We start from the raw sequence: 23,401 nt of genomic DNA on the forward strand, positions 1-23,401 counted from the left end.
TCTTTTGAAAAATTGGTAGACCACTTCTATTTAATTAGTTATAGAAATGCATGCTATCAAACAAAAGCCATCATTAGAGAAGTCAATTAATGAATTACACAGCAGTGAAACAGAAAACCCTGCAGAGAGTAATCAATCACATTGACTTGCATAACAGAAGGAGCATTTTAAGCTGCAGCAAGCCGCAATCATTTTTATAAAAACCCAGTATGTTATTTTACACTGCAATATTCACTGCAGTTATCACCACCAGTAGAGTCTTTGCAAAATAAAAGTAATTTTAAAAGACTGAAAATAGGCAGAAGTAGCAAGAATAAATACACATCTGTTAAGTGCAGCAGTATTTGATCATTAGACAACATGCAGTGCACCATTACCTACACAGAGGGATCTGCACTTGGGGAAGTGCCACCTATCTGCTTTTTAAATAATGTATCTGGATATTTGGGATCCACATTAAGGTCATTAGGAAGACTGATGTTTGGTAAGCAGTAGTTAATGAGAGCATTATTTTTCAGTGTGATGACTGAAAGCAAATCATAGTATCCATATTTCTAACAGGTAATGATGAATGACATTTTAATACTTGCCTGGAGCAAAAGTCTGTGAATTTGTTCAGTAAGTTCCTGAATGTCTGAATCAATTATTTTACCCTCGGTCAAAGCAGGGGCTGCAAATACATCCTCATTCACTGGAGCACTGCAAAAAAAAAATAACCAAATAACCACCATTATTGTAATTTACCTAAAAAAAAACCAACATGTTAAAAAAAAACAAAAAAACTGACCCTCTTTTATATCAAAGATGAACAGACTGGCTGACTTTAAAAGCCAAACGGCAGCATTAATGCAAAGTACACTATGATTTCCCTGAATTTTTCCTTGATTACAAAGAGTGATAATTCTTAATGCATTATGCTAGATAAATATTAAACAAAACCCATCTGATTTCATACTATATTAAAATTGATTAAAAGAGGACTGTCAGCCATGTAGAGACATTTAAATTTCAATTAAATAATCCAACATCTAAAAGTGCTGTAGACCTAAAGAGATACTAACGTTCGAACTTTGTGTCTCCCAATTATGAAGGACACCTTCCGACTCCAAGGGTTGACAAAACTAGACCAGCTGGTATCAATGGTAACATATTCCCCATTACGAGCACAAAAGCGGATAGCAGAATGGTCAAAAGGCTGCCCGGCATACTGTAAAACTTAAACACATAAAACAAAAGAAGCAACAAGTTAACACATTTAATAAAAAATAATAAACTGGAATAAAATGGCAAATATATTAAAAAAAACAATCCTCAAAGCAAGGAGAGTCTTATTATATGTTAAAGCTTAAGAACAGCTTGCCTGAACTTGCATATTTTTTATATTTGGAGAAAACAAATACAAGATTACAATTATTTAAAACTATCACCCAGTATAAAATTTATTTCAATGAACCCATAAAGTAAGAACACATACTTTTTTTATGAATAGATAGCATCACAGGACGGTCACTTGGATGCAGATGCAGTAAGATGGGTGTTCCAATCAGATCCTGAGGCAAATAGCCTAGTAGGGGCACAGCTCTGATAAAACAAATAGTACAATGAAAATAAGACCAATACTGGAAGTGACAGGATATTGGTAATGCAAACTTTAAGAAATGACTACAAAAAATATGGTGTTGAGAAAAACAGAATTCACAATTACAAGGACACTACTGTAGTTTCTGTTCTCACATTTCATATCTCAGACATTTTTTAAAAACAAAAAGGTCTGACTTAGCACTGAGGCCACATTAATCAAATGGCTTCTGCTGTGCACCAGACTGTCAAAAGGAAAGATGAGCCACAAAGATTTTAAGAACATATCTATTGTAAGATAATGGTCCCCTCGCCTCTTATTTGGATTGTAATCATGTAATCTTCAATGGAATTTAAAAAATGACAGAGAAGCCTTCAGACAAACAATGTGTTTTTGGCCTATAAATGCAATTGTAGTATATCTATATTTTATCATTGGGACAGAAATAAAAACAAACAAGGATGATGTAAAACCCATACCTGCCAGGTCAGTCTCTCTAACACCCACCCATGTTAACAGTATTTGCTTCCAGAGGGCTTCATTTGAAATTAAGAAGTGATTCCCCATTATGAAACATTTCAATGTTACATAAACACTGCAATTAGCTGATGTTGGAAGTTATTTAATACAGTCGTGATTGTAACTAACTACAAGTATGGTTTATTATAGGGTCACTTCTGGTACGTTATGTTCTGATACTAGAAGGCAAGGGTGACTTAGTTGCAAAATTTAAATCATATCCATAATGACAGGATGAAGTTGGGAGATGACAACTCCCAAAATGTAACTGTAGAAAAGTTCAAGAAAAAAAAATCCAAACTACTGCAAGGAAAAAATATGCAACTTAAAAGAGATCAGAATTTCACTTAAAAAGTTTTTTTTTTTTCCTTTAAAAGAAAGAAGTGGGGACAGTGACCTTACCGTTCATCCACATCCTGGAAGACACATCCTGGGGTATGGGTAGTTGTAAATATTCGCTTATCTGGTGGAATTCTTGGAGCTGAAATCAAAACCAAAAGTTTGAAACTGTTATATTTCAAGTTTTGCTTGAAGAAGCTTACTTACAAAAGCAGACATTTTTAAATTGTGTTTTTCATCCATTTGCCTTAGTTGATTGGATTTGCTAACAAAACATATTAATTTCATCATGATATACTTCACTAAGGTGTTGAGTGCCAGTAATAACAATATCGGAACCCAAATGGTCAGATTATGTAATGTAAATGAAAAGAAAATATGGCTCATTAAGAAACAAGCAACATACTATTAAATGCCAGAATTGCACATTTTGAAATCAAACTTCTTTGCACACAGTACTTTCCACTGTATCAAATCACCTGTATAAACCTGTATTACTTTGTATGAGCTCACCTTCATATCCAGAGTGCACTCTCTCGGCTAACAGTAGACAGCAGAACTGGTCTTCTGCATGCTCAGCATCCTGTACTTTCATTAAGTATGGAGTCATTCGGAATGGATAGTACTGGATGTCTCCATCACGTTCCCGGCCACCACTAGAAGAAACACACAATACTCAGCAGAAGAAGAAAAACAGAAAACCTCTGAAAAAGAGTAGTAATGGACTTGCCAAACATACAATCAGAGCTTAACAGATGTACTCTGCAATAATGAAGGTTTCATACTTCAACTGAAATTTACTAACTTGCTGTTCTACATTTTTCTTAATAAGAACAAAACTCTGATTTAAAGCAGACTGCTAGTAACCCTTAATAAAAATTTCACAATGTGGGTTTTTCATCCTCTATTCAACTCCTGATATTTACAACTAAGAAAATAAGAAGATACATAATGGATATCTAGTATATGAAGTAGGTTATCTAATTTACAGTTTAAGACAAAGTAAATGTACAACAGCATAGAATTTTTAGTTAGTATTGCAGTTCTGGAAATAATAGGCATATTTTAAAATAGGAAATGAACAAAGACAGATGATTTATTGAATATTTTGCTGGGAGTGAAGCCTCTTCATTTTTGTAAACTAACATAGAAGTTGAAAACATTACAAGAGTCAGGGGATTAGAAGTTAACAATTTAAAAAAAAAAAAAAATTAGCTAAAAGTACAAATCTAGTATAGGTGGTCAGATCAATCGTAATCCTACATGCCCATAAAAACTAAGTGTAACATTACACAGGGGTGACTGCCCATACACACTACTTTCCTTCACGCTGCAGTTATTCATAAACATCTTTTAATAAGCATTTACATATCAATAATTTTGATTTCCTAATGTCTGTGCATTATTCTTCCATATTTTAAACATATGAATCTTTAATTACTTGAACTGGAAATTCAGCTTGTATTTAATTTTGTTGCATTAATTCTTGAAATGTCTGATGTGTTTTGCTCTACCCATTCAAATATATCTAGATTCTGCTGTGGGAAATGGACCATACTGACAAAGAGTATAAGGGATAAATCCATTACTTCAATAAGAAAGTTTCTTACTGAGAGGAGTTTCACAAGTACTCTGAATATTAGGATAACAAAGGAAAATGTAATTCTACAAAGAAAAATTAATCTGGCGTTCAATAAGGTTCAAACATACACTTTAAACATAGATCTTTGACAGACTGGTACATGGTCTAGGGTTGCCTACTGTCTGTACCCAATCCTGAAAGGATAGGGTCTTACCCTATGGAAACATGAATTATGAATTAAGTACATCTGAGAATGTTAATTTTCTAATAGTAAATTAAATAATAAATATGAATACCATCCACATATAAGCACCATGAAAGAATACCAGATGCAGGCAAAGTAGGCTCATCAAGAACCTTCCCCATATGAACTTTTGTTTTTCACCACATCAGCTATTAACACAGAAGCATGTGTTAGCACTTCATGTTTTAATTATAAGTTGTTGATGAAATGTTCGAAGAAGGGCTCGTCCAGTATCCCAAACAAATAACTTTCGAAGGCCACTTGAAACACAGCATTGTATGTTCATTATGTAAATGCTATTCTGAACCAAAGACACTAAGTAATTAGCAGAGCTTGGCAATGTAAATATGATTTCAGTTTAAACAATGAGTGAAGTGAATGATGATCCTTATTGTGCAATTTGCAAACACACACACAACAGATCTGAACCTTTGAGTTAGCAAACATTAGACCAGTCAATATCTGTGTAATGATCTTACCTTATCCGACAGAAAAAAGATTTTTCTTGCATACAATCTGGAGGAGTGGATTCTTTTTCAAGGAAGAAAAAAAAAAGGAAAAAAGTTATATAGAATATCACATTATTTCTCTATGAAAACAGCTGGCGGAGGCTTTTTGTATTTTGTTATGGTGCCTACCTGCTCCAGTGCACATGCTCCATGAAGGCAGTCTGTAGGGTGTTGTGAAACTATAGAATACACTAATATCCTGAGGTATTAAGAACTCAATGAATTTGGTATTTTTGAAGACTTCCCGTTTACAGTTTAAAATGGAAGCAGCTTGATCAGAGATGTACACTATCTTTCCAGTAATAAGAGAAACCGCAACTGCAAAAATGTCCTATAAACAAAAAAATACAATAAGATTTAAGCCACATTAGTTACCAAATTCAATTATTCAGTTTCACAAAACAAAAAACTTGTGTGCACACTCCTGCTTCCCAGACCAGTGGTATTTCCATCACCTTGTGTCTAACAAAGCTTTCTATATAATGTTCCACTGATTTTAGTATTGCAAGTATCCACATATCCTTCTGTTAGTCTCCTCACTATAACTCTTTATGTGTTCTTAGGCGGTATAACTCTTAACTATCTCTACTTTTATCTGATGTTCATCTTATCTGACCAATACAGAAAATCTGAAACATGAAGAAATTCTCTAAAATAGGTAGATGTATGCATAATAGATTTAACATCCTACAATGGGGGCTTGTTGAGTTTCTAACAGTTTCTGTAAAATTTTGACATGAGGTGAATATCTTTGTGCTAAACAGAAAATGTTCACTAAAATTTAGATATATGCTAACACAAGAACTACAAAGCAATCCACAAAACCTCATACAATTCTCACAAAAGCTTGGACTTGCTAGTATAACTTTGAAAGACCAGGTTTAATATTTTTATTGATATAGTGCCTTTCCCATGCTCACAATGCTTCATAAACACATACATATTCTTACCGTGTTTTTAAATGTGTACTCAGAAGTAATGTTATCAATCTCTTCAATAGTATAAGAGGAAACATCAAGTTTGCTGGGTTGGCTGTCATTTGTCATGAGCAGCTGATAATAATCTTCATTGGCTACAGAGAAAAAAAAATGAAGACGTCATTAAAACTTTAATGTAGTCTTGTTGTATTCTAAGTTACATATAAGTTAGAGAGTGTCTTTATTTAATAATGACACATAAGTGTCCATGAAAACTGGATAAAGTTAGAAGACATCAACTTCATCAACATTTCCATTTTCCTATTAAGCATGTATGCATTTATAATAACTCAATCTGCCATACTAAAAACAACATAGAGAAGTCTGACTTAATACAAGAAAACAAAATCATACCTTTGACTTGCTTTACACAACGCAGTGCATACTTCAGGCTGCTCAGAGTGCTGGATTTGCCTTTGGATCGCTTTTCAGGAGGGAGATGCATTTTTAGTTCTTTGAGAGTTTTCATCAGTTCCTTCTGAGTTTTCGCTTTTGCGGATTGTTCACTACTGCAAAGCAAAATGGAAAACATTCCTTGTTCAGTTACGCTTTCTGTAAATCATTTATACAAGTTACCCAGGCTTCTGCCCAATGTCTCTGAGTTGACATCTATGACATTACAACCTCAACAGAGGACTGATATTTAACCTGTGCAGGGCTTTTCAGAGTTTACTAAACTTTATCACACAGAAGCTTTAATTTTTGACAGGTTGTGACCTGACCCAGTTTTGCACTGTACCTTGGGCAGCTTGCCAGAACCGAACATTTCAAGGGAATTGTGTTAGTATAATTTGATTACATTTTTCTTTAAATATAACCATGTAAGATTAGAACTTATTTACTGATTTTTTTTTAAACTGAAATCTCAACTGGACTAGTGTTATACTAAAATCAGCATTCAATCAAACTTTCTGATAAATGAAATGTCAGAATTCTTAGTATTTACATGCAAAACTGAAGCCATTTTGCTTTAGTGAAGTTCTAATTTTCACAGTTACATAAAATGTCTACAGAACAAGAGTTGTCCACTTCTCTTTCCCCTGTATTTGTGCACCAATAGTGTTTTGCTTTATTCTAGAAAAATCTGAGAAGAATCAAAGTTAAAATGCTTTGAAAAGTTATCAGAAATAACTTAAAGAGTCACGGCTGCTCTTTGGAAGCTGGTAGGTAGGAAGTGGGAGCGCAGCATACCACCTCTGACCTGCATCGGTAAGGCCAGCCTGTTAACAAAGGATGGCAAAAATACAGGATGTGGCTCTTACACCAAACACCACCACACCTGTACAGATAAGAAAATATCAATTTCCTGTGCTGTTTAAATATGGCATCACTTGAATAAAACACAGTCCCATCTGCCCAGTCATAGACAGGGTGGCAATAAATACTGTTGAGCTGCAAAGACAATGTTTTTGTTAAGCTGACAGGCTGGGTTAAATTTCACTTACACAACCCTGCTTGCAGCTTTGCTCAGGTTTTTCTTTTAAATTACCACTGGCTTAAAACAGCTGCACAATGTGCTGTAAACTGATTGGTAAGTGAAAGTGATCCAAATAAGTGATTTTACATTCTGTATCACAAAACAGCTATAAATATGAACATGTTTATGCCTATGGTACGTAAAAAGCTATTTTTACATAAGGACTCCCCGGAAGCACATGGAGAAGTACTCTGCAAGGTGTGTGGCGAAAGATTTTGTGATCCAACACAATGACCTCAGAGTATTCTGGATACTGCAGTTTTCCTTGTATATCCCAAAATTATACAAGATAGATTAACTGGCAACTCTGAATTGGTCCTATGTGAATCAGAGTGTTAGTGGCACTGCGAGGAACTGGACCTTGATCCAGGATTGGCTGTTCCTTGTGTCACATGCTGTCCGGATATATTCCAGCCTCCAGAGACTGTAAAGCATATTAAACATCTGATCATGTTAAATTACAACCACTTTGCATATTTGGAAATTTTTAATAATTTGCCATAATTGAGACAATGAAAGAATGTGTGGAGTGTAATGCAGATACAGACAATTAGTAATGATTTAATTACGTTTACAGAGAACTTTTTTAACCTACTTAAAGTGCTTTACATAGATCGAGGGGAATCACTTCAACCACAAACAATGTGCCTCATCCACATAGATGATTCAATGGCAGCCATTCTTGTGCAAGTCCAAGGGTAAGAGCAATAATTAGCTAATAAGGGGACCAAAATGACTAGGCTGCGGTGGCAATTTAGCCAGGACACTGGGAAACACCATACCCTTTCTGAAAGATGCCCAGAGACCTTTAATGACCACAAAGAGTTAGGACTTCAGTTTTACATCTCATCCGAAACATGGTGCCAATGTTTACAGCATAGTGTCCTCACCAACACCTCTTCCAGCAGGAACCTAAACTTTTTTTCCTAGATTGGTCCAACCAGTACTTGGAAGGGAGACCAAATATGTTTCAGGTGGATAACCTGCTTTGAAGTGTAGGTGGTAAGGCTGTAGGATACAATGATGATGAACTGATAGTTTCAACTCAATGGTGCTATCTCTTAGACCTGTCTTTAATAACATCCACCAATATATGTATCATACACTTTACATTATGAATACTGTTACGCCAATAGTTAGTACAACAAAGAAAGAAAGTATTCCCTCATCACCTCTGTATGATGCTAAAAAGTCCTTATATTGTGGTGTCTTACTCAGGTCAGAAAGAGGAAATGTGTACCATTTACAGATGAGGACTGCCCTCTGGTGGCTACTGCTTCAGATTAGCTAATGATGCTTTTCCTACCCTACCTTAATTCTTATTTCTTCAGTTTAATTTTTTTTTCTTTTGGTCAGACACACTAGGCAGATGCTTGGACTGATGAAGGTATATATACATAAATAAATGTAGAATTTAAATGAAATAGGTGTACCAAAGCTTGTCATAAATATTCAACTTCCGTATCTCAACAAAACTATTGTATCTTGACTTTTAAGCACATGGGAGTATTCAGGATAGTGGGAAAACTTTTGCTGCTCAAACATTTAATTAAAGGTGAATAAACACAAGGAAGACTGACCTGCACCCACTTGTGGAAGGATTATCTGGTTCTGAGCTTGCACTGAGCAAACTGAAAGCATTGGAGCTGCTAGGCGGAGATGGGCTCTGGGAATTAGAGCTACACAAGACAAAAGAGAAAAACAGAACAGCAAAATTTAGTCTATTAGTTAGTCATGAAAAAAAAAAAAACAAGATCAAATATCTCTTCAATGTTGGAGCTGGACAAACATTACAGATATACAATTCAATTATTGAGGAATTTTATGAAGAATGACATAATGGAAGGAAAGGTTTTTAAAAGAAAACTTCTGCTTGTATGCATCACATTTCACTTTAAAACCAATTTAATTTAATCATGACTCTCAATATTCAAATATATTTTGCTAACATAACCACCTGACAAAAAAGAAACTAAAAAGAAAACAACCTCCTACACATTTTTGATAAAAGCTGGTGGAAATCTTTTTCCAACAAAACTTAAAAATTGCTATTTAAAATTCATGATTCAACATAGGCAAACATGGAGCACAGCCAAATAAAAGATGCTACAACGTGAATGACTGAAAGGCAAAAGATAAAGATGACTACTCTTGCAACTCTAAACATTTAACACCAGCCTAACGTCTCAAATGAAGTTGACCCAATTCCACTGAGATAATAATCATGAGATTTTTAACTAAGATTACATAATTAAGACATGCTAAATGTGCATACTTAAAGACAGAGTGGGAGGGTAATGAATTCCAAGGACATATAGCTGCTTGTTGACTATTTACCCAGTTTTGCTTTTCCTGTATAGCACCAGAATATAGTCACGGATTTTAAATGCTACATTGTTTCACTTTAAATAAAATGCTGCCATTTAAATAATTTTGTATTATCCACTTTAATGAAAGGATAAGTGACAGCGTTTCTGTGTGTTAATCTAGTTGCTGTGTCTCGGTCATTCCAAATTATGACACATAATACATTTTATTACTACAAATGTTTGTGATGCTGTTGGAAAGACAAATGCAATGCATTTTATTACTACATGCATTACAAAATATGTAGAAGATGCACTGCAAACATTACCAGTGAGGTCTACGTTGATTAGTTAAATTTAAACCTGTTTTAGATGGGTAGCTAGCTTGATCATGAAACCACATGCTGCTTGGGCTTTGACAACTACTCATTATGATTTTCCCAGGATAAAAGTAAGTAAGAAAGAAGGCAAGATACCAACTCAAAGTGCAAGTGGCATACTTAAGGGCTCAGTAACTTCACAAGCCTATTTTCAAGACACTAATTCAACCCTAAAAGCTTTCAATCTCATTAATGGATAACTTTGTCTATTTGGGCAGTACTCCGTACTCAAGTGGGATTTTCAAGGTTGGAATTTAAATTTGATGGATTTCATCAAATTAGTGGGAAAAGGCACAAACCAAAAAAATAAATAAATAAAAATTTCTAGATTTATGAGACTTCATGGTTGCTCTGGTAAAACTGAAGCCATACCAAGGGCAGCAATGTGTGGATTACGTGGGAATTTATTGTTAAACTTATTCTTCCCTAGGAATTTAGTTTACAGTGCTGATTACTGCTATCTAAATAATGAGAGTTTTGAATGAGTCATTAACGGTGGATTAAGCCTGTGAAAACCCCAGAACTGAACTGTAAACTGCCTATGGTTTTCTAGGTCATAGCCTGGATTTTCAACCATCCTCTTTCTATAACCAATGTATTCACTAGATAATTGTGCAAAGCCTGAGCCATGGAAGTAAGGTAGGTAATCAACCCAGAATGGTGTGGCAGTTTGTTATTTTTCCTTAAACAGTACTGTTGCCAAGGGCACTCTCATTTTCACCTATTTACTTTTTATTTCTATCCTCTTGCCTCTCTTCCTTCTGACTTCACAGCTTCAAGAGGGAATTGGAGTGTTGTGCTCCAAGTTAACTGTGCAGTGCATCAGGGAGGCAGGAGTAAGAGGGGCAGTTTTCGAGTTTTTTCTTATTTGCTTCAGAACCATTTTGGTACCGGTGCTAAGATCTGAGAGCTGGTATCAATACTGAAGTCAAAATTTTCATACTGATCTAACACTAGTTCTCAATATTGTATATAAACTGTCAAAATAAAAGATTCAACACATATTTTGGCAGAGATCAAAGTGGCTTTAAATCAGAAAAAAATTGAAGGTATTTCCAGACTGGAATAAGCCCTGTTATAGTAATGACACTACATCACTGAATTCCAACTAGTATTGATTCACTGCAAGAGACCCTCAAGTGTTTTGCTAAAAAAAAATTACTTGTAATATTCAGAATCTAAATGATGTAAAAATAAGAGGTTATTTTCAATACGTTTTTCTCTGTTGCGATGCAAAAACAAAGACACCAATTTTCCCTCAAGTAAACACCTGTGTGTCCACCTTTTATTGGTAAACTTTTTGTTGTGGCCTCTATGCCTTGAATAATAAACTGCCAATTTCTACCGTTTGTAATGACTTGTCTACATCAAAGTTGAGCACAAGTAGTTTAGGTAATGTGCATAACAATGATGAGAAGATGACTTTAAGCATTTTGTGAGCAAGATAAGGTGGCAGGAAAGGTAATATTTCTACACTATTAGAATCTGCTTTCCTCCACCATACCGAAGGCAGACTGATTAGTGTAACTGATGGTTCTAAATTGGCTTAATGTGAGTGACTCTGGGCATGTGTGTGTGTATAAGCTCTATTTCCCCACAGTCCTATATTGCAAAAGAAGGGCTCACAAGGTGGATGGATGAATAGAGCACATGATTTACTTTACCTTTTGTTGCTTTCAGAAGATTCCAGCAGCGCCGAGTCCTTTCCAATTCCTTGAGAACTTCCTGAAGATTCATTCCCATGAGAGTCATTCCCATTGGAATAATGGCCATTGGAATCATTAGCACTTGATCCACTACTTTTCATTTCCACATCTTCATGAAGAGACTGTTGCTCCACAGTTGGCGAAGTCCTCTGCTCCTGATGGTTATAGCTGTTATCAGGATTAAGGGCCCGCTCTGCGGGGCCCCTCAAAGATACAGGAAAGCTGTTCATTCTAGACATACCATCACCTAATACTAGACTCTCTTCTTGTGTCTGCTCCTCCACTATGGAGAAAGCATATCTGTTACAGTCAGAAGCTTCAGACATCAGGGATCAAAACAAATGTTGACTGATTGCCAAACAAACCATTCTGAGCAATCTTTAAAAAGTTATATCGGTGGTAGAGATCTGTAAAAGACAGAAAATATATTTTTTAAATGGGGGGAAATAATACTTAAGGTTTTTTACATTATAAACTGTAGCACATACATAACGAATACATAATGAAATCAAATCTGCAAAGTCAATGGGAGCGCTACGGCCAAAGAACACAACAGCTTTACAGATCAGGTTTCTCAGCATGTTCAGTGTAACTTCATTCTCATTCTTTATGTGATAGTACCCACTGGTTAAAATGTCAATGTAAATTTCATTCAAAATATAAGAAATTGTCTTGTCGGTGGCCGTGCTAACTTGCCTTATGCACGTACACTACAGCAGACTTCACATACAGCAGTGATAATTACTTCTGTAGGATATGTTTACAGTGAGCTACAATGTCAGGCCCCCAAAGGACTGAACAAGCATTATATAGCGGCCACAGAAATTGATGAACATCTGAAACAAAAAGCAAGAGGTAGATAATATACAGTACATTCATAGCCAGTGCCCAGATGACTTGGTCATCAAAACCATAGTGTAAGGAATCTGTTTCTTGCTGTCATGGTCATGGGCCATAACCTTAAGAATTCTCCTGGAGAAAACTCTAGTGATGATGGTGCGATGATGGATAAAAAAAAATGTGGTTTAAGAATACAGAGGGTTGGTGGTGTTCACCAAGTACTAACAATAAAGCAATAGTAGATATTTCACCAACATCAGTGCTACCAAGTCAATGGGGCACAGAGAGAAGCAAACACAGAAACCAAGTGCATTTTGTAATTTGTTAAAAACGTCCTTTACTAAAAGAGGCCACCAAAAATAGTGAATACCCAAAAAGGCAGATTTAATTAAAACAGAGATCAACTTACAAGCTAATGAACCTGTGTGTGGAGTAGAACAGTATTTGTGGAAATATGTGATGGCCATCAGACCCGCCAAGATGCTGTTGCTTTCAGTTGTGCTTACATGTAACGTGCAGAGATTGTGAAAACGGCACCACCAGTACTTCTAGAATAGAAGGAATCCCAAAGAGGGGTAGCCAAGTTAGCATGGCCCTAGGAGAAGTACGGTCCAGATATTTGTCTAAGCAAGGAGGACAATCTGGTTGAAGCACGAATAGATCCTCAATCTCATGCTCTGTATAATCAGCGCATGTGTTTCATTGTGAAAGGCACAATAATAAGCTGAAATTAAATTCTATGAACAGACAATATCTTGACAGAAGCAATCTTTAATGAAAACAATGGATTGTTAGAACACTAACTGCAGCTGGTTTTATGCTACATTTCACTAAAGTAACCTGGTATACTTTGTGGCTCTGGTGGATGACATTACAGAATATTCTTATGATGTCTCTAAAAAAAGAGCAATAAGGAGAATGACTCAACATTAATCTCAAAGTCGGTGCTGTAAACTCTTAACAGATGACTTTTAATGATTATTGTCTTGATGAAAAGCCATAGCTCCTATTTGTGGTGTCATGCCATATTAACTCTATTGCACAGCGCTGAAAAACAACATTGTGAAAACAGAAAAGCCCAAACTGCACTCTAAAGCTAAGTTATAAATACACACTTTTAAAAATACATTTTCAGCAGCAAGAGGCCACCAAAAATAAACAAATCCAATTAAAAAAACCTTTGGAGAGCAATCCTATTAATGCAATTGGGGTTAGTAACACATGCTATAACAGAGAAAAGTGGATTAAGTAGCACTGATCACTCCAGTGCTAAATAAAGTAGCAAGATTACTAATGCAAGCGATTTGTTCTAAATGAGTAAACACTAGATTGAGCTTGGAGTCTTTTTCTGGACATTAAGTGTGCTAAATTCACTGGGCTTAAATTCACTAGACATTTGCTTTTATAGAGAAGAAAATTAGTCAGTCAACTACACTCCATAGAAAGTCTGTTGTATAAAAGGTAAAGCTTAAAAGCACACACCACAAGGTCAGAGACCTTTTTGTTACATTTTTCTCTTCTTGAAATTCCAGTCATTAACCCATAATGGTCATAAGCAAATGGCACATTATCATTGACTATACACTATACAATTCTCTCTCCCTGTAGCATCATATATGTTTCGTTCTTCCATGCTACATATCTTAATCCCTTACTATGATTTACATTTTTTTTGTTACAACTGCCTAGTTGTTTCCGTAATTCTTTTAGTCTTCTGTGCTGCTAAATGAATCTTTTCCACAGGAAACTGATCACGTCAATCTATAAGTCAATAGGACCCTGATGCACTGGGATCATGTTTTGAGAGGCTAAAGTGTTTAAAATTGGCATGGAAGATGGGCCATTGCCTCTCATTTTTTCTCCTAACAGAAACAGAACAGATGATAATGCAGCTGTAGACATCTGAATCTGCACAATTCTATCCACATTTGTAGAATAACTTCATGGAAATAACTAACTATGTATCAAAGGCAAAGCTATAATCAATAAAAAGCATCTGCACATTGATTTATTTTGACTGTAGATATCTCACATTTTTTGCACAATGCTTAATGTCGCAATGGTTTTCTGTACTCTATGTATGCACCATATATAATCCCATCTTGCTTATTTCCCTTTTTACATTTTTAAATAATAATAATGTTAATATATGGGTTACATAATTCAAATAAATTAACATTTGGACTGGACCTGCTAATTTTTATATGAATATGAACATTCTTGGCATTTTGAATATACCATATAATATGTATTAAAAAACAGATCAGCAAATCTGATGCTAGATGATGCCGGAGTTCAGGGCTCTACTGAGAATAAACTTCCTTCTTCTGCTGCCAGGGTTCTATCTACCTCCTAGTCATCTCAGAGAAGGATAATGTAGCTATTAAAGATACATCTACATACAGTAGATGGCTGTACTAGTTGCTTTTGCCAGGCCACTAATCTGAAGGAATGCATACTTTTTACCAGTTAATTCTAAAGCCTGTGCCTTACATAGCAACTTATTTTTTCCAGCTATTATGGCAACAGTTTCATAGCAACAAAATGTAATACTAAATGTTCTTGGGACTTTGCCAGAAAGTGAATTCATTAGCAGGGTGTGCCGGTTTCCTGCGTCACCAGGCCTCTGTTAAATAACCCACACTGCTTTGTTAGTCTGATACACTATTCACCACATAGGATTGAACCACAAAACTTGAAAGAATCTTGGGTTTATAATATGTTGTGCAACAGAGTTCATACTTTAAAAAGTCTAGGACAAAATCCCAAATCAGAAGCTAAATTAGCAGAGTTTACTTGTCATTTATAAATATGGAAAGAAGAAATCATCAAAACAACATAAAGCCAACTGTCTACAAATAAAACTTCTACAGAACTACAATAAATCTTAGGTCAAATCCGACAGAGATAACAGACCCTCAGTTAATTATGGTATCTGGTGGGTAGTAGAGAAAACTTTACTTTTTTCAAATATTAAACATGCCCAATATACCCATGCCCATTAAACATGCTCCTCCCAGTCTGCTGAGGATATAATGAGGTGTTCTCTTCAGCATGTCCAGGCATTTGGATGTGGTAGGAGGCTCATTGGCAAGCACCTGGTGGTCATGGCCTTTATGCACTGGGCCAAGCCAAGAATGGGCTGAATAAGCAACATGCCTCAAAGTGGACTTAGCACCCGCAGAATGGAGCCATAAAGGTCTGGTACATTGTGGTTCAGGAAACAATTGATGGGATGCGTCTTAGAGGATTTAACACCGGATGCCAGAACTGACTCAAGTCAAATCTGTAAATGATATCAAACTGGCACTGCAGTATAATATGCATAGACACTATTACACTCCCACTACCTTATAAAGTATAATGAAACTGAGTAATCAACGAAAAAAGTCATTCCAACTGTATTTGGAGGTAAAGCATTTGCACTGTGTGTGTCACATAATCTCCTCCATGTACTGTAAATACATTCCTTTTTCCCCCAACTATTTGGGTCAATGCCATACTGCTTAACTGAACTGTAGCCTGGGCTAACCCTCTTCTAATCCAGACACACATATTTACACTTCAGATACTAATAGCCTAGGCCATAAAAAGACAGCTCAAAAACTAGTAAGAAGGAGGCAGAGAGGGCGATTTAAGGCATTCTGAAACATGAAAGACTTTTTCCTAACAGCAGTGAATCTGGCAATGTTTCCTTAACTTTAATGAATATTGGTTGTTCACCATGCAGACTTTCAAAATGTACCAAATGTATAAATAGCACAAGCACTACGATAGATCAACATTCTATCCAGGGATGGTTCCTTCTTTATGTCGAAGGAGAGACTCAAGTGTCCCTGTGACAGTGAATTAAATTACAGGGACGTGAAAATGGTATGTCATGTACATTAATAAAATGCAAGCATAAAATAGGAAAAAAGGCAAACAATTGACAACCTACATTTTCCTGAATTATTTTTTATTATAAAGCACCAGATTAGCCTAAAAAATTATTTTGTCAAATGTTAGAAAAACTTAATTCTTTTCATTAACGTGATGTAAATCATAACATCCCATTAACGGAAAGAAAAAAAAAACCAAAACATTCTTGTCACGTTAATTGGTGTTCTAAATTGGCTCTGGATGTGTATACTCCATGATGGACTGGTGCCTTGTCCAGGGCTGGCTCCTGCTTTGAGCCTAATACGTGATTTAATAATGTGATGTCAAATAATTATTTTAATATATTTAAAATTTGTCTATGGAGGATTTTCCTCATTTCTGCATAAGATGCAGAGCCAAAAACATAAAGCTGCTATGGAATAAAATGCTGAGTGCCAATCTTCATGTCACTGCAGCTGGAAAAAAACATGATGTCATGTACAAAGGAGACAACACTGCATTCCCTGCTCCAGTAAAAACAGTTCCAGGCAGACTGCTACTGGACAGTTACAGAATAAGAAAAAGACAACTAATCTCTGACCTTCAATCAGCACTCTATATTAAATCTGAAACATGTGCGCCCCACTCTCTTTGTCTTCTCTTTTTCTTAACTTGTTAAAAAAAAAATGGTTTCCAATACAATGAGGGACAACATTCCTGCTCCTTATAGGAGAAGAAAAAAAGATATTTATTTTGAGTTGCTGCACAAATTACCAGGGGCAAAATGATTCATCAGCTATTTGTGTCTCAGGTCTGTCGAGCATTCGACATTATAGGTGATCAACTTCAAACCAATGCCTTCTAAAACTGCCAACCCTCGTTATCATTGCAAAGAACTTCAATGTTCCTTTTTAATGCAATCAAAGCACACGCACTTCCTGCATTAGGGTACAGCATATCTCTTTGTAAACATTAACAGAATTATTGTGTTCTTTATTGCCTGCTACTTCAGCAAAAAATATGTCTGAAATGGTTTATAATGGCTCTTGCGTCAAAAGACTACATTAGCAAATATCCATTTTATATATGGAAAAATAAACCAACTCCAATATGAGAATAATTTAGTTATCGGATGAACAAAAATATTGTGCTAAGCTACCACATATGTTATTGTCATGATTCTCTTTCTACTCAAGGTTTAGAAGTCCTGCAATCTGCTGTTGTCTGCCCAAACTGTGCGTGTGTTGGGGATTCTCTTTACACTTAAGCAGTGCACACATTCAAGCACAACTTAGCACAGCCAATTATACACTTCATTAGGATCAAAACTTCTACTCCCATTCTGAAACCTTGATAATTGCATGCTTCTGGAAACCAACATCAAAATCAAATTCATATTTATAATTTGTAAATAGTCTGGTCTCAGAGTTTTAAAACAATAATTTTGAGAATAAGCACATGTCTTGGGGGAAAATCAAGAAATACCTCAATAAAGCTCAACTTTAAGAAGAGAAAATACAAAATTAAGTGTGGAACGTGTGTCAAAGCTTTAAACACATAACTGTGGACACCTGTAGAAGTGTCACAATAATACTAATAATGCTCACCACATCTGCAACAGGGTCATTGCAATAATTAGGACACCAAATACAGATGGTTATTAACAGCAGAAAATAATAAATGTAAATAATTGCTTGGCTCCAACCATAATTCCTTTATCATCTTCTTCATCAAATTATAGTTTTCAAATGTAAATGATGTTCAAACAATGTTAAATGTTTCAATAGCTTTTTTATCGGTTTTGTTTTTGTCTAAAACAAGAAGAAATCTAGAAAGATGGGATTGTATTTTGAGGAACAGAAAATGGAGATTCATTAAACAAATTAACATGTTTGCACATACTGTATTTACTTGACTGAGCCAATCTTGTGAAATATGATAAAAAACGAAATACTATAGTCTAAAACATAAGCACCATAAAAGAGCACAGTGTAGAAACGCAAAATCAATTGACCAAAGCACTGCTCAACAGGTTTTGAGTGCACACGTTCAATAATAGTTTAAATCTAAACAGTTAACATGGTTGGATGTCCATAGCCAAAAGACAAATTTACTTAATGCCTCCACTGTGTACCTTATCTAAAGTTAGCACCCTGTTTTTGCCTATTTCATACCGATTAATATACAATTTAGACAGAGCAAATGAACTGGAATATAGAAGTATTTTTGGGCTGAAAGGCTCAGTCATATAAAAACATTTCCTTATTTTATGAGTAGGCCACTTCATCAACAGAAATAGCTGCCACTATTCCAATCAAATTGTCTGGTCCTTATGAGCCAAGCCTCAGATGTGACAACAAACATTGTTACTGTTCCAGAATGGGGCTTTACACACCTCTGTACAGGTCTGCAAGAAAATCACATTTGTTGTGTATATCATAGTGCAACAGAGAGAAATGTAACTGGAAGAGTAGAATGCAACTGGACAGACGTGTAAGATACTGTATGTGTACTGATGAAGTGACTGTGTCCGTGTGTCATCTTCATCATCTATTTCTTTCTGCCCTTGCTGGTTACACTCATACTTGCAATAAACTGAGATAACCTAATCAGGCTTCCCTTTCCCCAAATCTTCCAGAGGGGCAGTTAGACTCTCCAAGGACAATCACAAAAAAACAGTCCTCCAGTTCGGAAGGAGGCAAGTTGGGGAGAAAAAAATGATATACCACAAATATCTTATGTAAAACAAGACACATAGCAATAAAAAAAATGAATTAACTTTCTGGATGATATGGTAGAACCCTGTTTAGTTACTCCATGACCATACATTAAAATCCTGAGGTGAGACAATGCTGTAATGAATTTTGCATGTCAATTACATATTGCCCTTTGTGCAAGTGAATGTTGGAAGGGGTGCCTCATCCAGGGTTAACTTGTGTCTTGTGTACAACTTTATTAACACTGCCTCAAATGGTGGACTTTTCAGCATCATCAGACCAATCTTATTTGACCCTTGGGAATCTGGAATAACTTTTCACACTAAGGATTCTGCAGTACAATAACCTTAAATAAATAAACTTACATTCACTAAAATCTCTTTAGAAGACTAACAATATGATTGCAAAAGTGAAAATGCATAGCTTTTGTGTATTATGATTGAATTGCCTAACATTCCAGCTGAGTGCAGGGGGAAAGCAAAGACACTTTTTGTCCAGCATTCCTCACTGATGATGCAATAAAAGAAAAAAAAGCAACCACTGAATGAGTGGCCTAGAGAAGGTATACCCACTTCTACTCTTTCACCCTCAGCTCCTGCTCCTGGTCATATCAGCATTTCAGCAAGGCCAATATTATTCATTCACACACACACAACATATACATACATTTTTACATACACACACACAGTGCCATCAACTATTATTGGCACCCCTTGTAAAAATTAGAAAGGGTTAAAAAAAAAAAAAAAATCAGTTTGCTGAAGAACCGTCATCTTGCACTGAAAAAATGAGAAACATTTGACTTTTAATTGCAACAAGTTATTTCTCTGTGTAAGACAGACTATTTGAATAAAAATTAGCAATGCATTGTATACCAAACTGTTTGAAATTTCAAATGTTTGTACAGCACCATCTATTTGAAATATCGGAGTGAAAACTGAACTGCTTTGGCAGATTTCTTTGAGGGATATGGGTAAAAAATGTCAACAGAATTAGTCCACTGGGAGGAGAGTTGTTTCATGTAAACAGATGGACAGACAGACAGACAGACATGACAACAATATGTGCTTTTGCCCTTTATGCAAATGCACCTCATAAATGAATAGAACATGCTTCCCTACAGAGTGACTGTAAATTTTTAATACTCTCTACCTGAAATTAAACTTTCTAATAAGGAATAACACAATACTCATAACAAGAACTCCAAGTAATTCACAGCTAACAACTGGGTTAATTTATATGATTCACGACAGTTTTAGTATCTGCCAACTAACACCGTTTCCTCATCACTGCTGCGTTTATGTCTGGTGAGAAGTGAGATTCATTATGCCAAGTGTTTAACACTTTTCATTTGATGATGGAAAGCTGCTTGCATTGCAGGCAGCCTATACAGTATATGGGGTGGTGCAAGAAAAGTCATAACACAGCAATTATCTAAATGACAAATTGCAACAAATGATATACTCGGTTCAAAATAAGTAGGTATCATTTTTCCCTCTTGCACCTTTTAAAATGACAAAATGTGTCATAGCGAGCAGTATAGTAACTTTCACGTGTGTCACTTACTAATACATAAATTAAATGATCTGGTTTACTACCAGTAAAGCCATTTGGATTTTAACTATTATCTGTCTTAAGAAAGTATTATTATAAGCTTGCGCCCTCTTTTCTAACAAAAAATAATTGTGGAGATTCTAAAGAGTGCACCTGCTTAAAGATAAAACAATAAATAATTGTGTCTATTAGTGCTATGATAAGCAGCTAACACTAGGGGCGCGCGTATCAGAAATAGTCTACTGTGTCAGTGAGCACAGAGCTTCTGGAGCAGGAGGCTCAAATCTAGTCCACAGGAGCTAAGCCAGTTAGTGAGGCAGCACGCAATGCTTGGCATATAGACCTAATTAACTAAAAATGACTATACTATCCCCATTAGTTTGGGCAGGGTGGTAAAAGAAGAAATGGGCAACATTAAATGTGAACGAAGCAATTAAAAATTCTTAGGAGACTCAAATGAATTTTTTTTCCGAGGAATAAAAATGTAACACCAGCAAGTTTCAAATGATGCTTAATTAATAACAGACGTCATTTTAAACTATTCTGCAAAAAGACAACATTGACTTTTTTAACAAAATTGTACAGAATTAAAACTGTAAAGTACCTGCAAGGAAAACGTATCTGGTGCGCAAAACCCCATTAATCATGTAGCATTTATTGTAACAATTTTCAGAATAGCATTACAATACAAGAAATCCCGATGTACAGTAACGTGTACTTTAACAAAAATATTGACCCATCAAGGTTCGGTATTAGTGCAAAGCAACTACGTAAATCCGTAACGTTAGGTCCCATTGTTTGTAACCGAACATTTGCACCAATCGAAACCGTCCTAGTGTAAACTAATGCATCTTACAGGCTTGGCGTCATCAAAGATTTTCATACAAAACAAATAAAAAATGAATTAATTCTTAAGTGCGTCCGCACTGGAAGCGGTGTATACCACAGACCAAAGGTAGCGGAAGGCTCAGTATTCCCTTCATTACGGTAATAGTAACAGGTCACTAGAAGCCTCTCAACGATAGTGGGCTTCTGTTTAGAATTATTGATGTCTATTACCAACTTGTTTTTGTTGTGATCAGTTCCTTTCTTTCTTTCCAGTTACTTCAAGATTAAAGTATTTATGCTATCGATATCAAAATATAGCACGCACCGATGACCCAGTATAATTTTCTCGTATAAATTAGGTTAAACTCGCACTGACAGTGAAAAGCTAACGTGCATAGTGAATTGCCAATATGAATTGACGCGGTTTAATCTAAAATTTCTAAAATTTCAAAAAGACGACAAAGGATCGTTTTATTTTGACACATCACTCGCACCCTAGATAACGAAACTCTACATGCAAGCCCTGTACGATTAAAACATTTGATGCGATTTTCATTACGGGTTGGCGAAAGTTAGTGTGTTTTAATACAATTTCATAGCAGTAGAGTGTTGTACCGTGTTAGCCATAGATTGATATAGGAGAAAGTAAAATGTGTCATTTCACCCTACTTTCTCCTGTATTAATACAATTTCGTCATTCCTGAAATACAATACGGTACTCGACGACTATTTTCAGTTTCCAGCAATCAGTAATCTAAAAAAGCGACAAAAACAAAACGTACATAAAATCAGAATCTCAATACGTGAAAGGAAATTTCTATTTCTGTTAACTTTTAACACGAAGTATACACTTTCCTTTAAACATTCGGTTGTGGTATATGCCGCAGGTGTATATAACACGTCGACCCATCATTGGGGCAGTTATGTAACCGGCTTTTTACAAAAACTCAGAAAACAACTTACTAGCTGAATAACCATAAATAAAAGTTACATTTTCTAAAAGATCAATCTAAAACACATATACTACGTCTGTTGTAATATACAATAACAATTGTTTTCGTCAAAGAAAGCACACAAAACGTCGCACTTCACCGGCATGCCTTTTGTCGGTCGGTTATACAATCCCGAAGCCGGTAGCTTCAGAGAAAATATGCTCAAAATGACAGTACTTACTTTGCTTGTTGATATATATGCTGTTAGATTCTTCCCAGTTTCAAAATACAAGCAATTGTGTCCACTGACAATTACTTAAAAAGCTTTATACAAATCCAAGTAAAGTGAATTTGCCACAAGCCTCTGACAGTCAGCCCATTCCCGATGCGGTCCACCCTCACTGTCTCTACACTCGCTGGAAATCCTCCTGCCGTAAGCGTGACCCCATTCTGGACGCCACCCTCATAATCGCTCTCTATTGGCCAGAAAAGTCCCCTGTCGCTTTGTTTTGGTGACGTCAATGAGAGAGCCCAGAAACAATTGGTCGGTTCTCCTATCACTCATTTTACATAAGGCTCACATGGAGAACCATGTTTGCAGGCGCCGTGCTTGCAATGTGGGCGCTGTTGTAACACTTAATTTGTGAATGAAAAGTCAACGGAGGGGTTTAGGCTGACGTCTGTTATCTAATACGTAAAATGATTTGAAATGATTTTTTAAAGAAATTTTGCTGTTTTAAAAAGCGACAACTCCTAATTTCGAAACACGAGTTTTTCATGTACAGTTTTTACTACTTATCACAAGCCAGGTACAGTGTGAGTAACGCAACACAAATACACAGTTCAGCTTGTCATAGTAAATCGCATTTTATTTAAAAAAGTTATGACTGAATTACCAACGATTTAATTTCACATTGAGACTAGTATTATTACTAGTCTAGCACTCGTTGTCCAACTTTGATGTAGAAGTTCGCTCTGCTTTTTAATTCCGAAAACTCCTTGCATGCAGATCATGTTACATCAGTGTTGTTATGTTTTATATAATTTGTCA

General features: G+C 35.8%; 1 protein-coding gene across 1 annotated transcript in view; it reads right to left on the bottom strand.

Moving 5' to 3' along the window:
* per2 (period circadian clock 2) overlaps positions 1–22,760 on the bottom strand; it is a 36,324-nt gene extending 13,564 nt beyond the window's left edge. Inside the window, exons 1-12 of the mRNA XM_039755600.1 lie at positions 22,592–22,760; positions 11,577–12,025; positions 8,807–8,905; positions 6,104–6,258; positions 5,723–5,844; positions 4,902–5,103; positions 4,743–4,794; positions 2,951–3,093; positions 2,501–2,579; positions 1,475–1,581; positions 1,062–1,215; positions 591–699 (exon numbers count right to left, since the gene is read on the bottom strand). Coding sequence (XP_039611534.1) covers positions 591–699; positions 1,062–1,215; positions 1,475–1,581; positions 2,501–2,579; positions 2,951–3,093; positions 4,743–4,794; positions 4,902–5,103; positions 5,723–5,844; positions 6,104–6,258; positions 8,807–8,905; positions 11,577–11,944 — 1,590 coding nt within the window. The 5' untranslated portion in view covers positions 11,945–12,025; positions 22,592–22,760. The remainder of the gene's footprint in view (positions 1–590; positions 700–1,061; positions 1,216–1,474; positions 1,582–2,500; positions 2,580–2,950; positions 3,094–4,742; positions 4,795–4,901; positions 5,104–5,722; positions 5,845–6,103; positions 6,259–8,806; positions 8,906–11,576; positions 12,026–22,591) is intronic.
* Between the last annotated feature and the right edge of the window lie 641 nt (positions 22,761–23,401).

The sequence above is a fragment of the Polypterus senegalus genome, chromosome 1 (genome assembly GCF_016835505.1).
Source record: "Polypterus senegalus isolate Bchr_013 chromosome 1, ASM1683550v1, whole genome shotgun sequence".
NCBI classification, from domain to species: Eukaryota; Metazoa; Chordata; class Cladistia; order Polypteriformes; family Polypteridae; genus Polypterus; species Polypterus senegalus.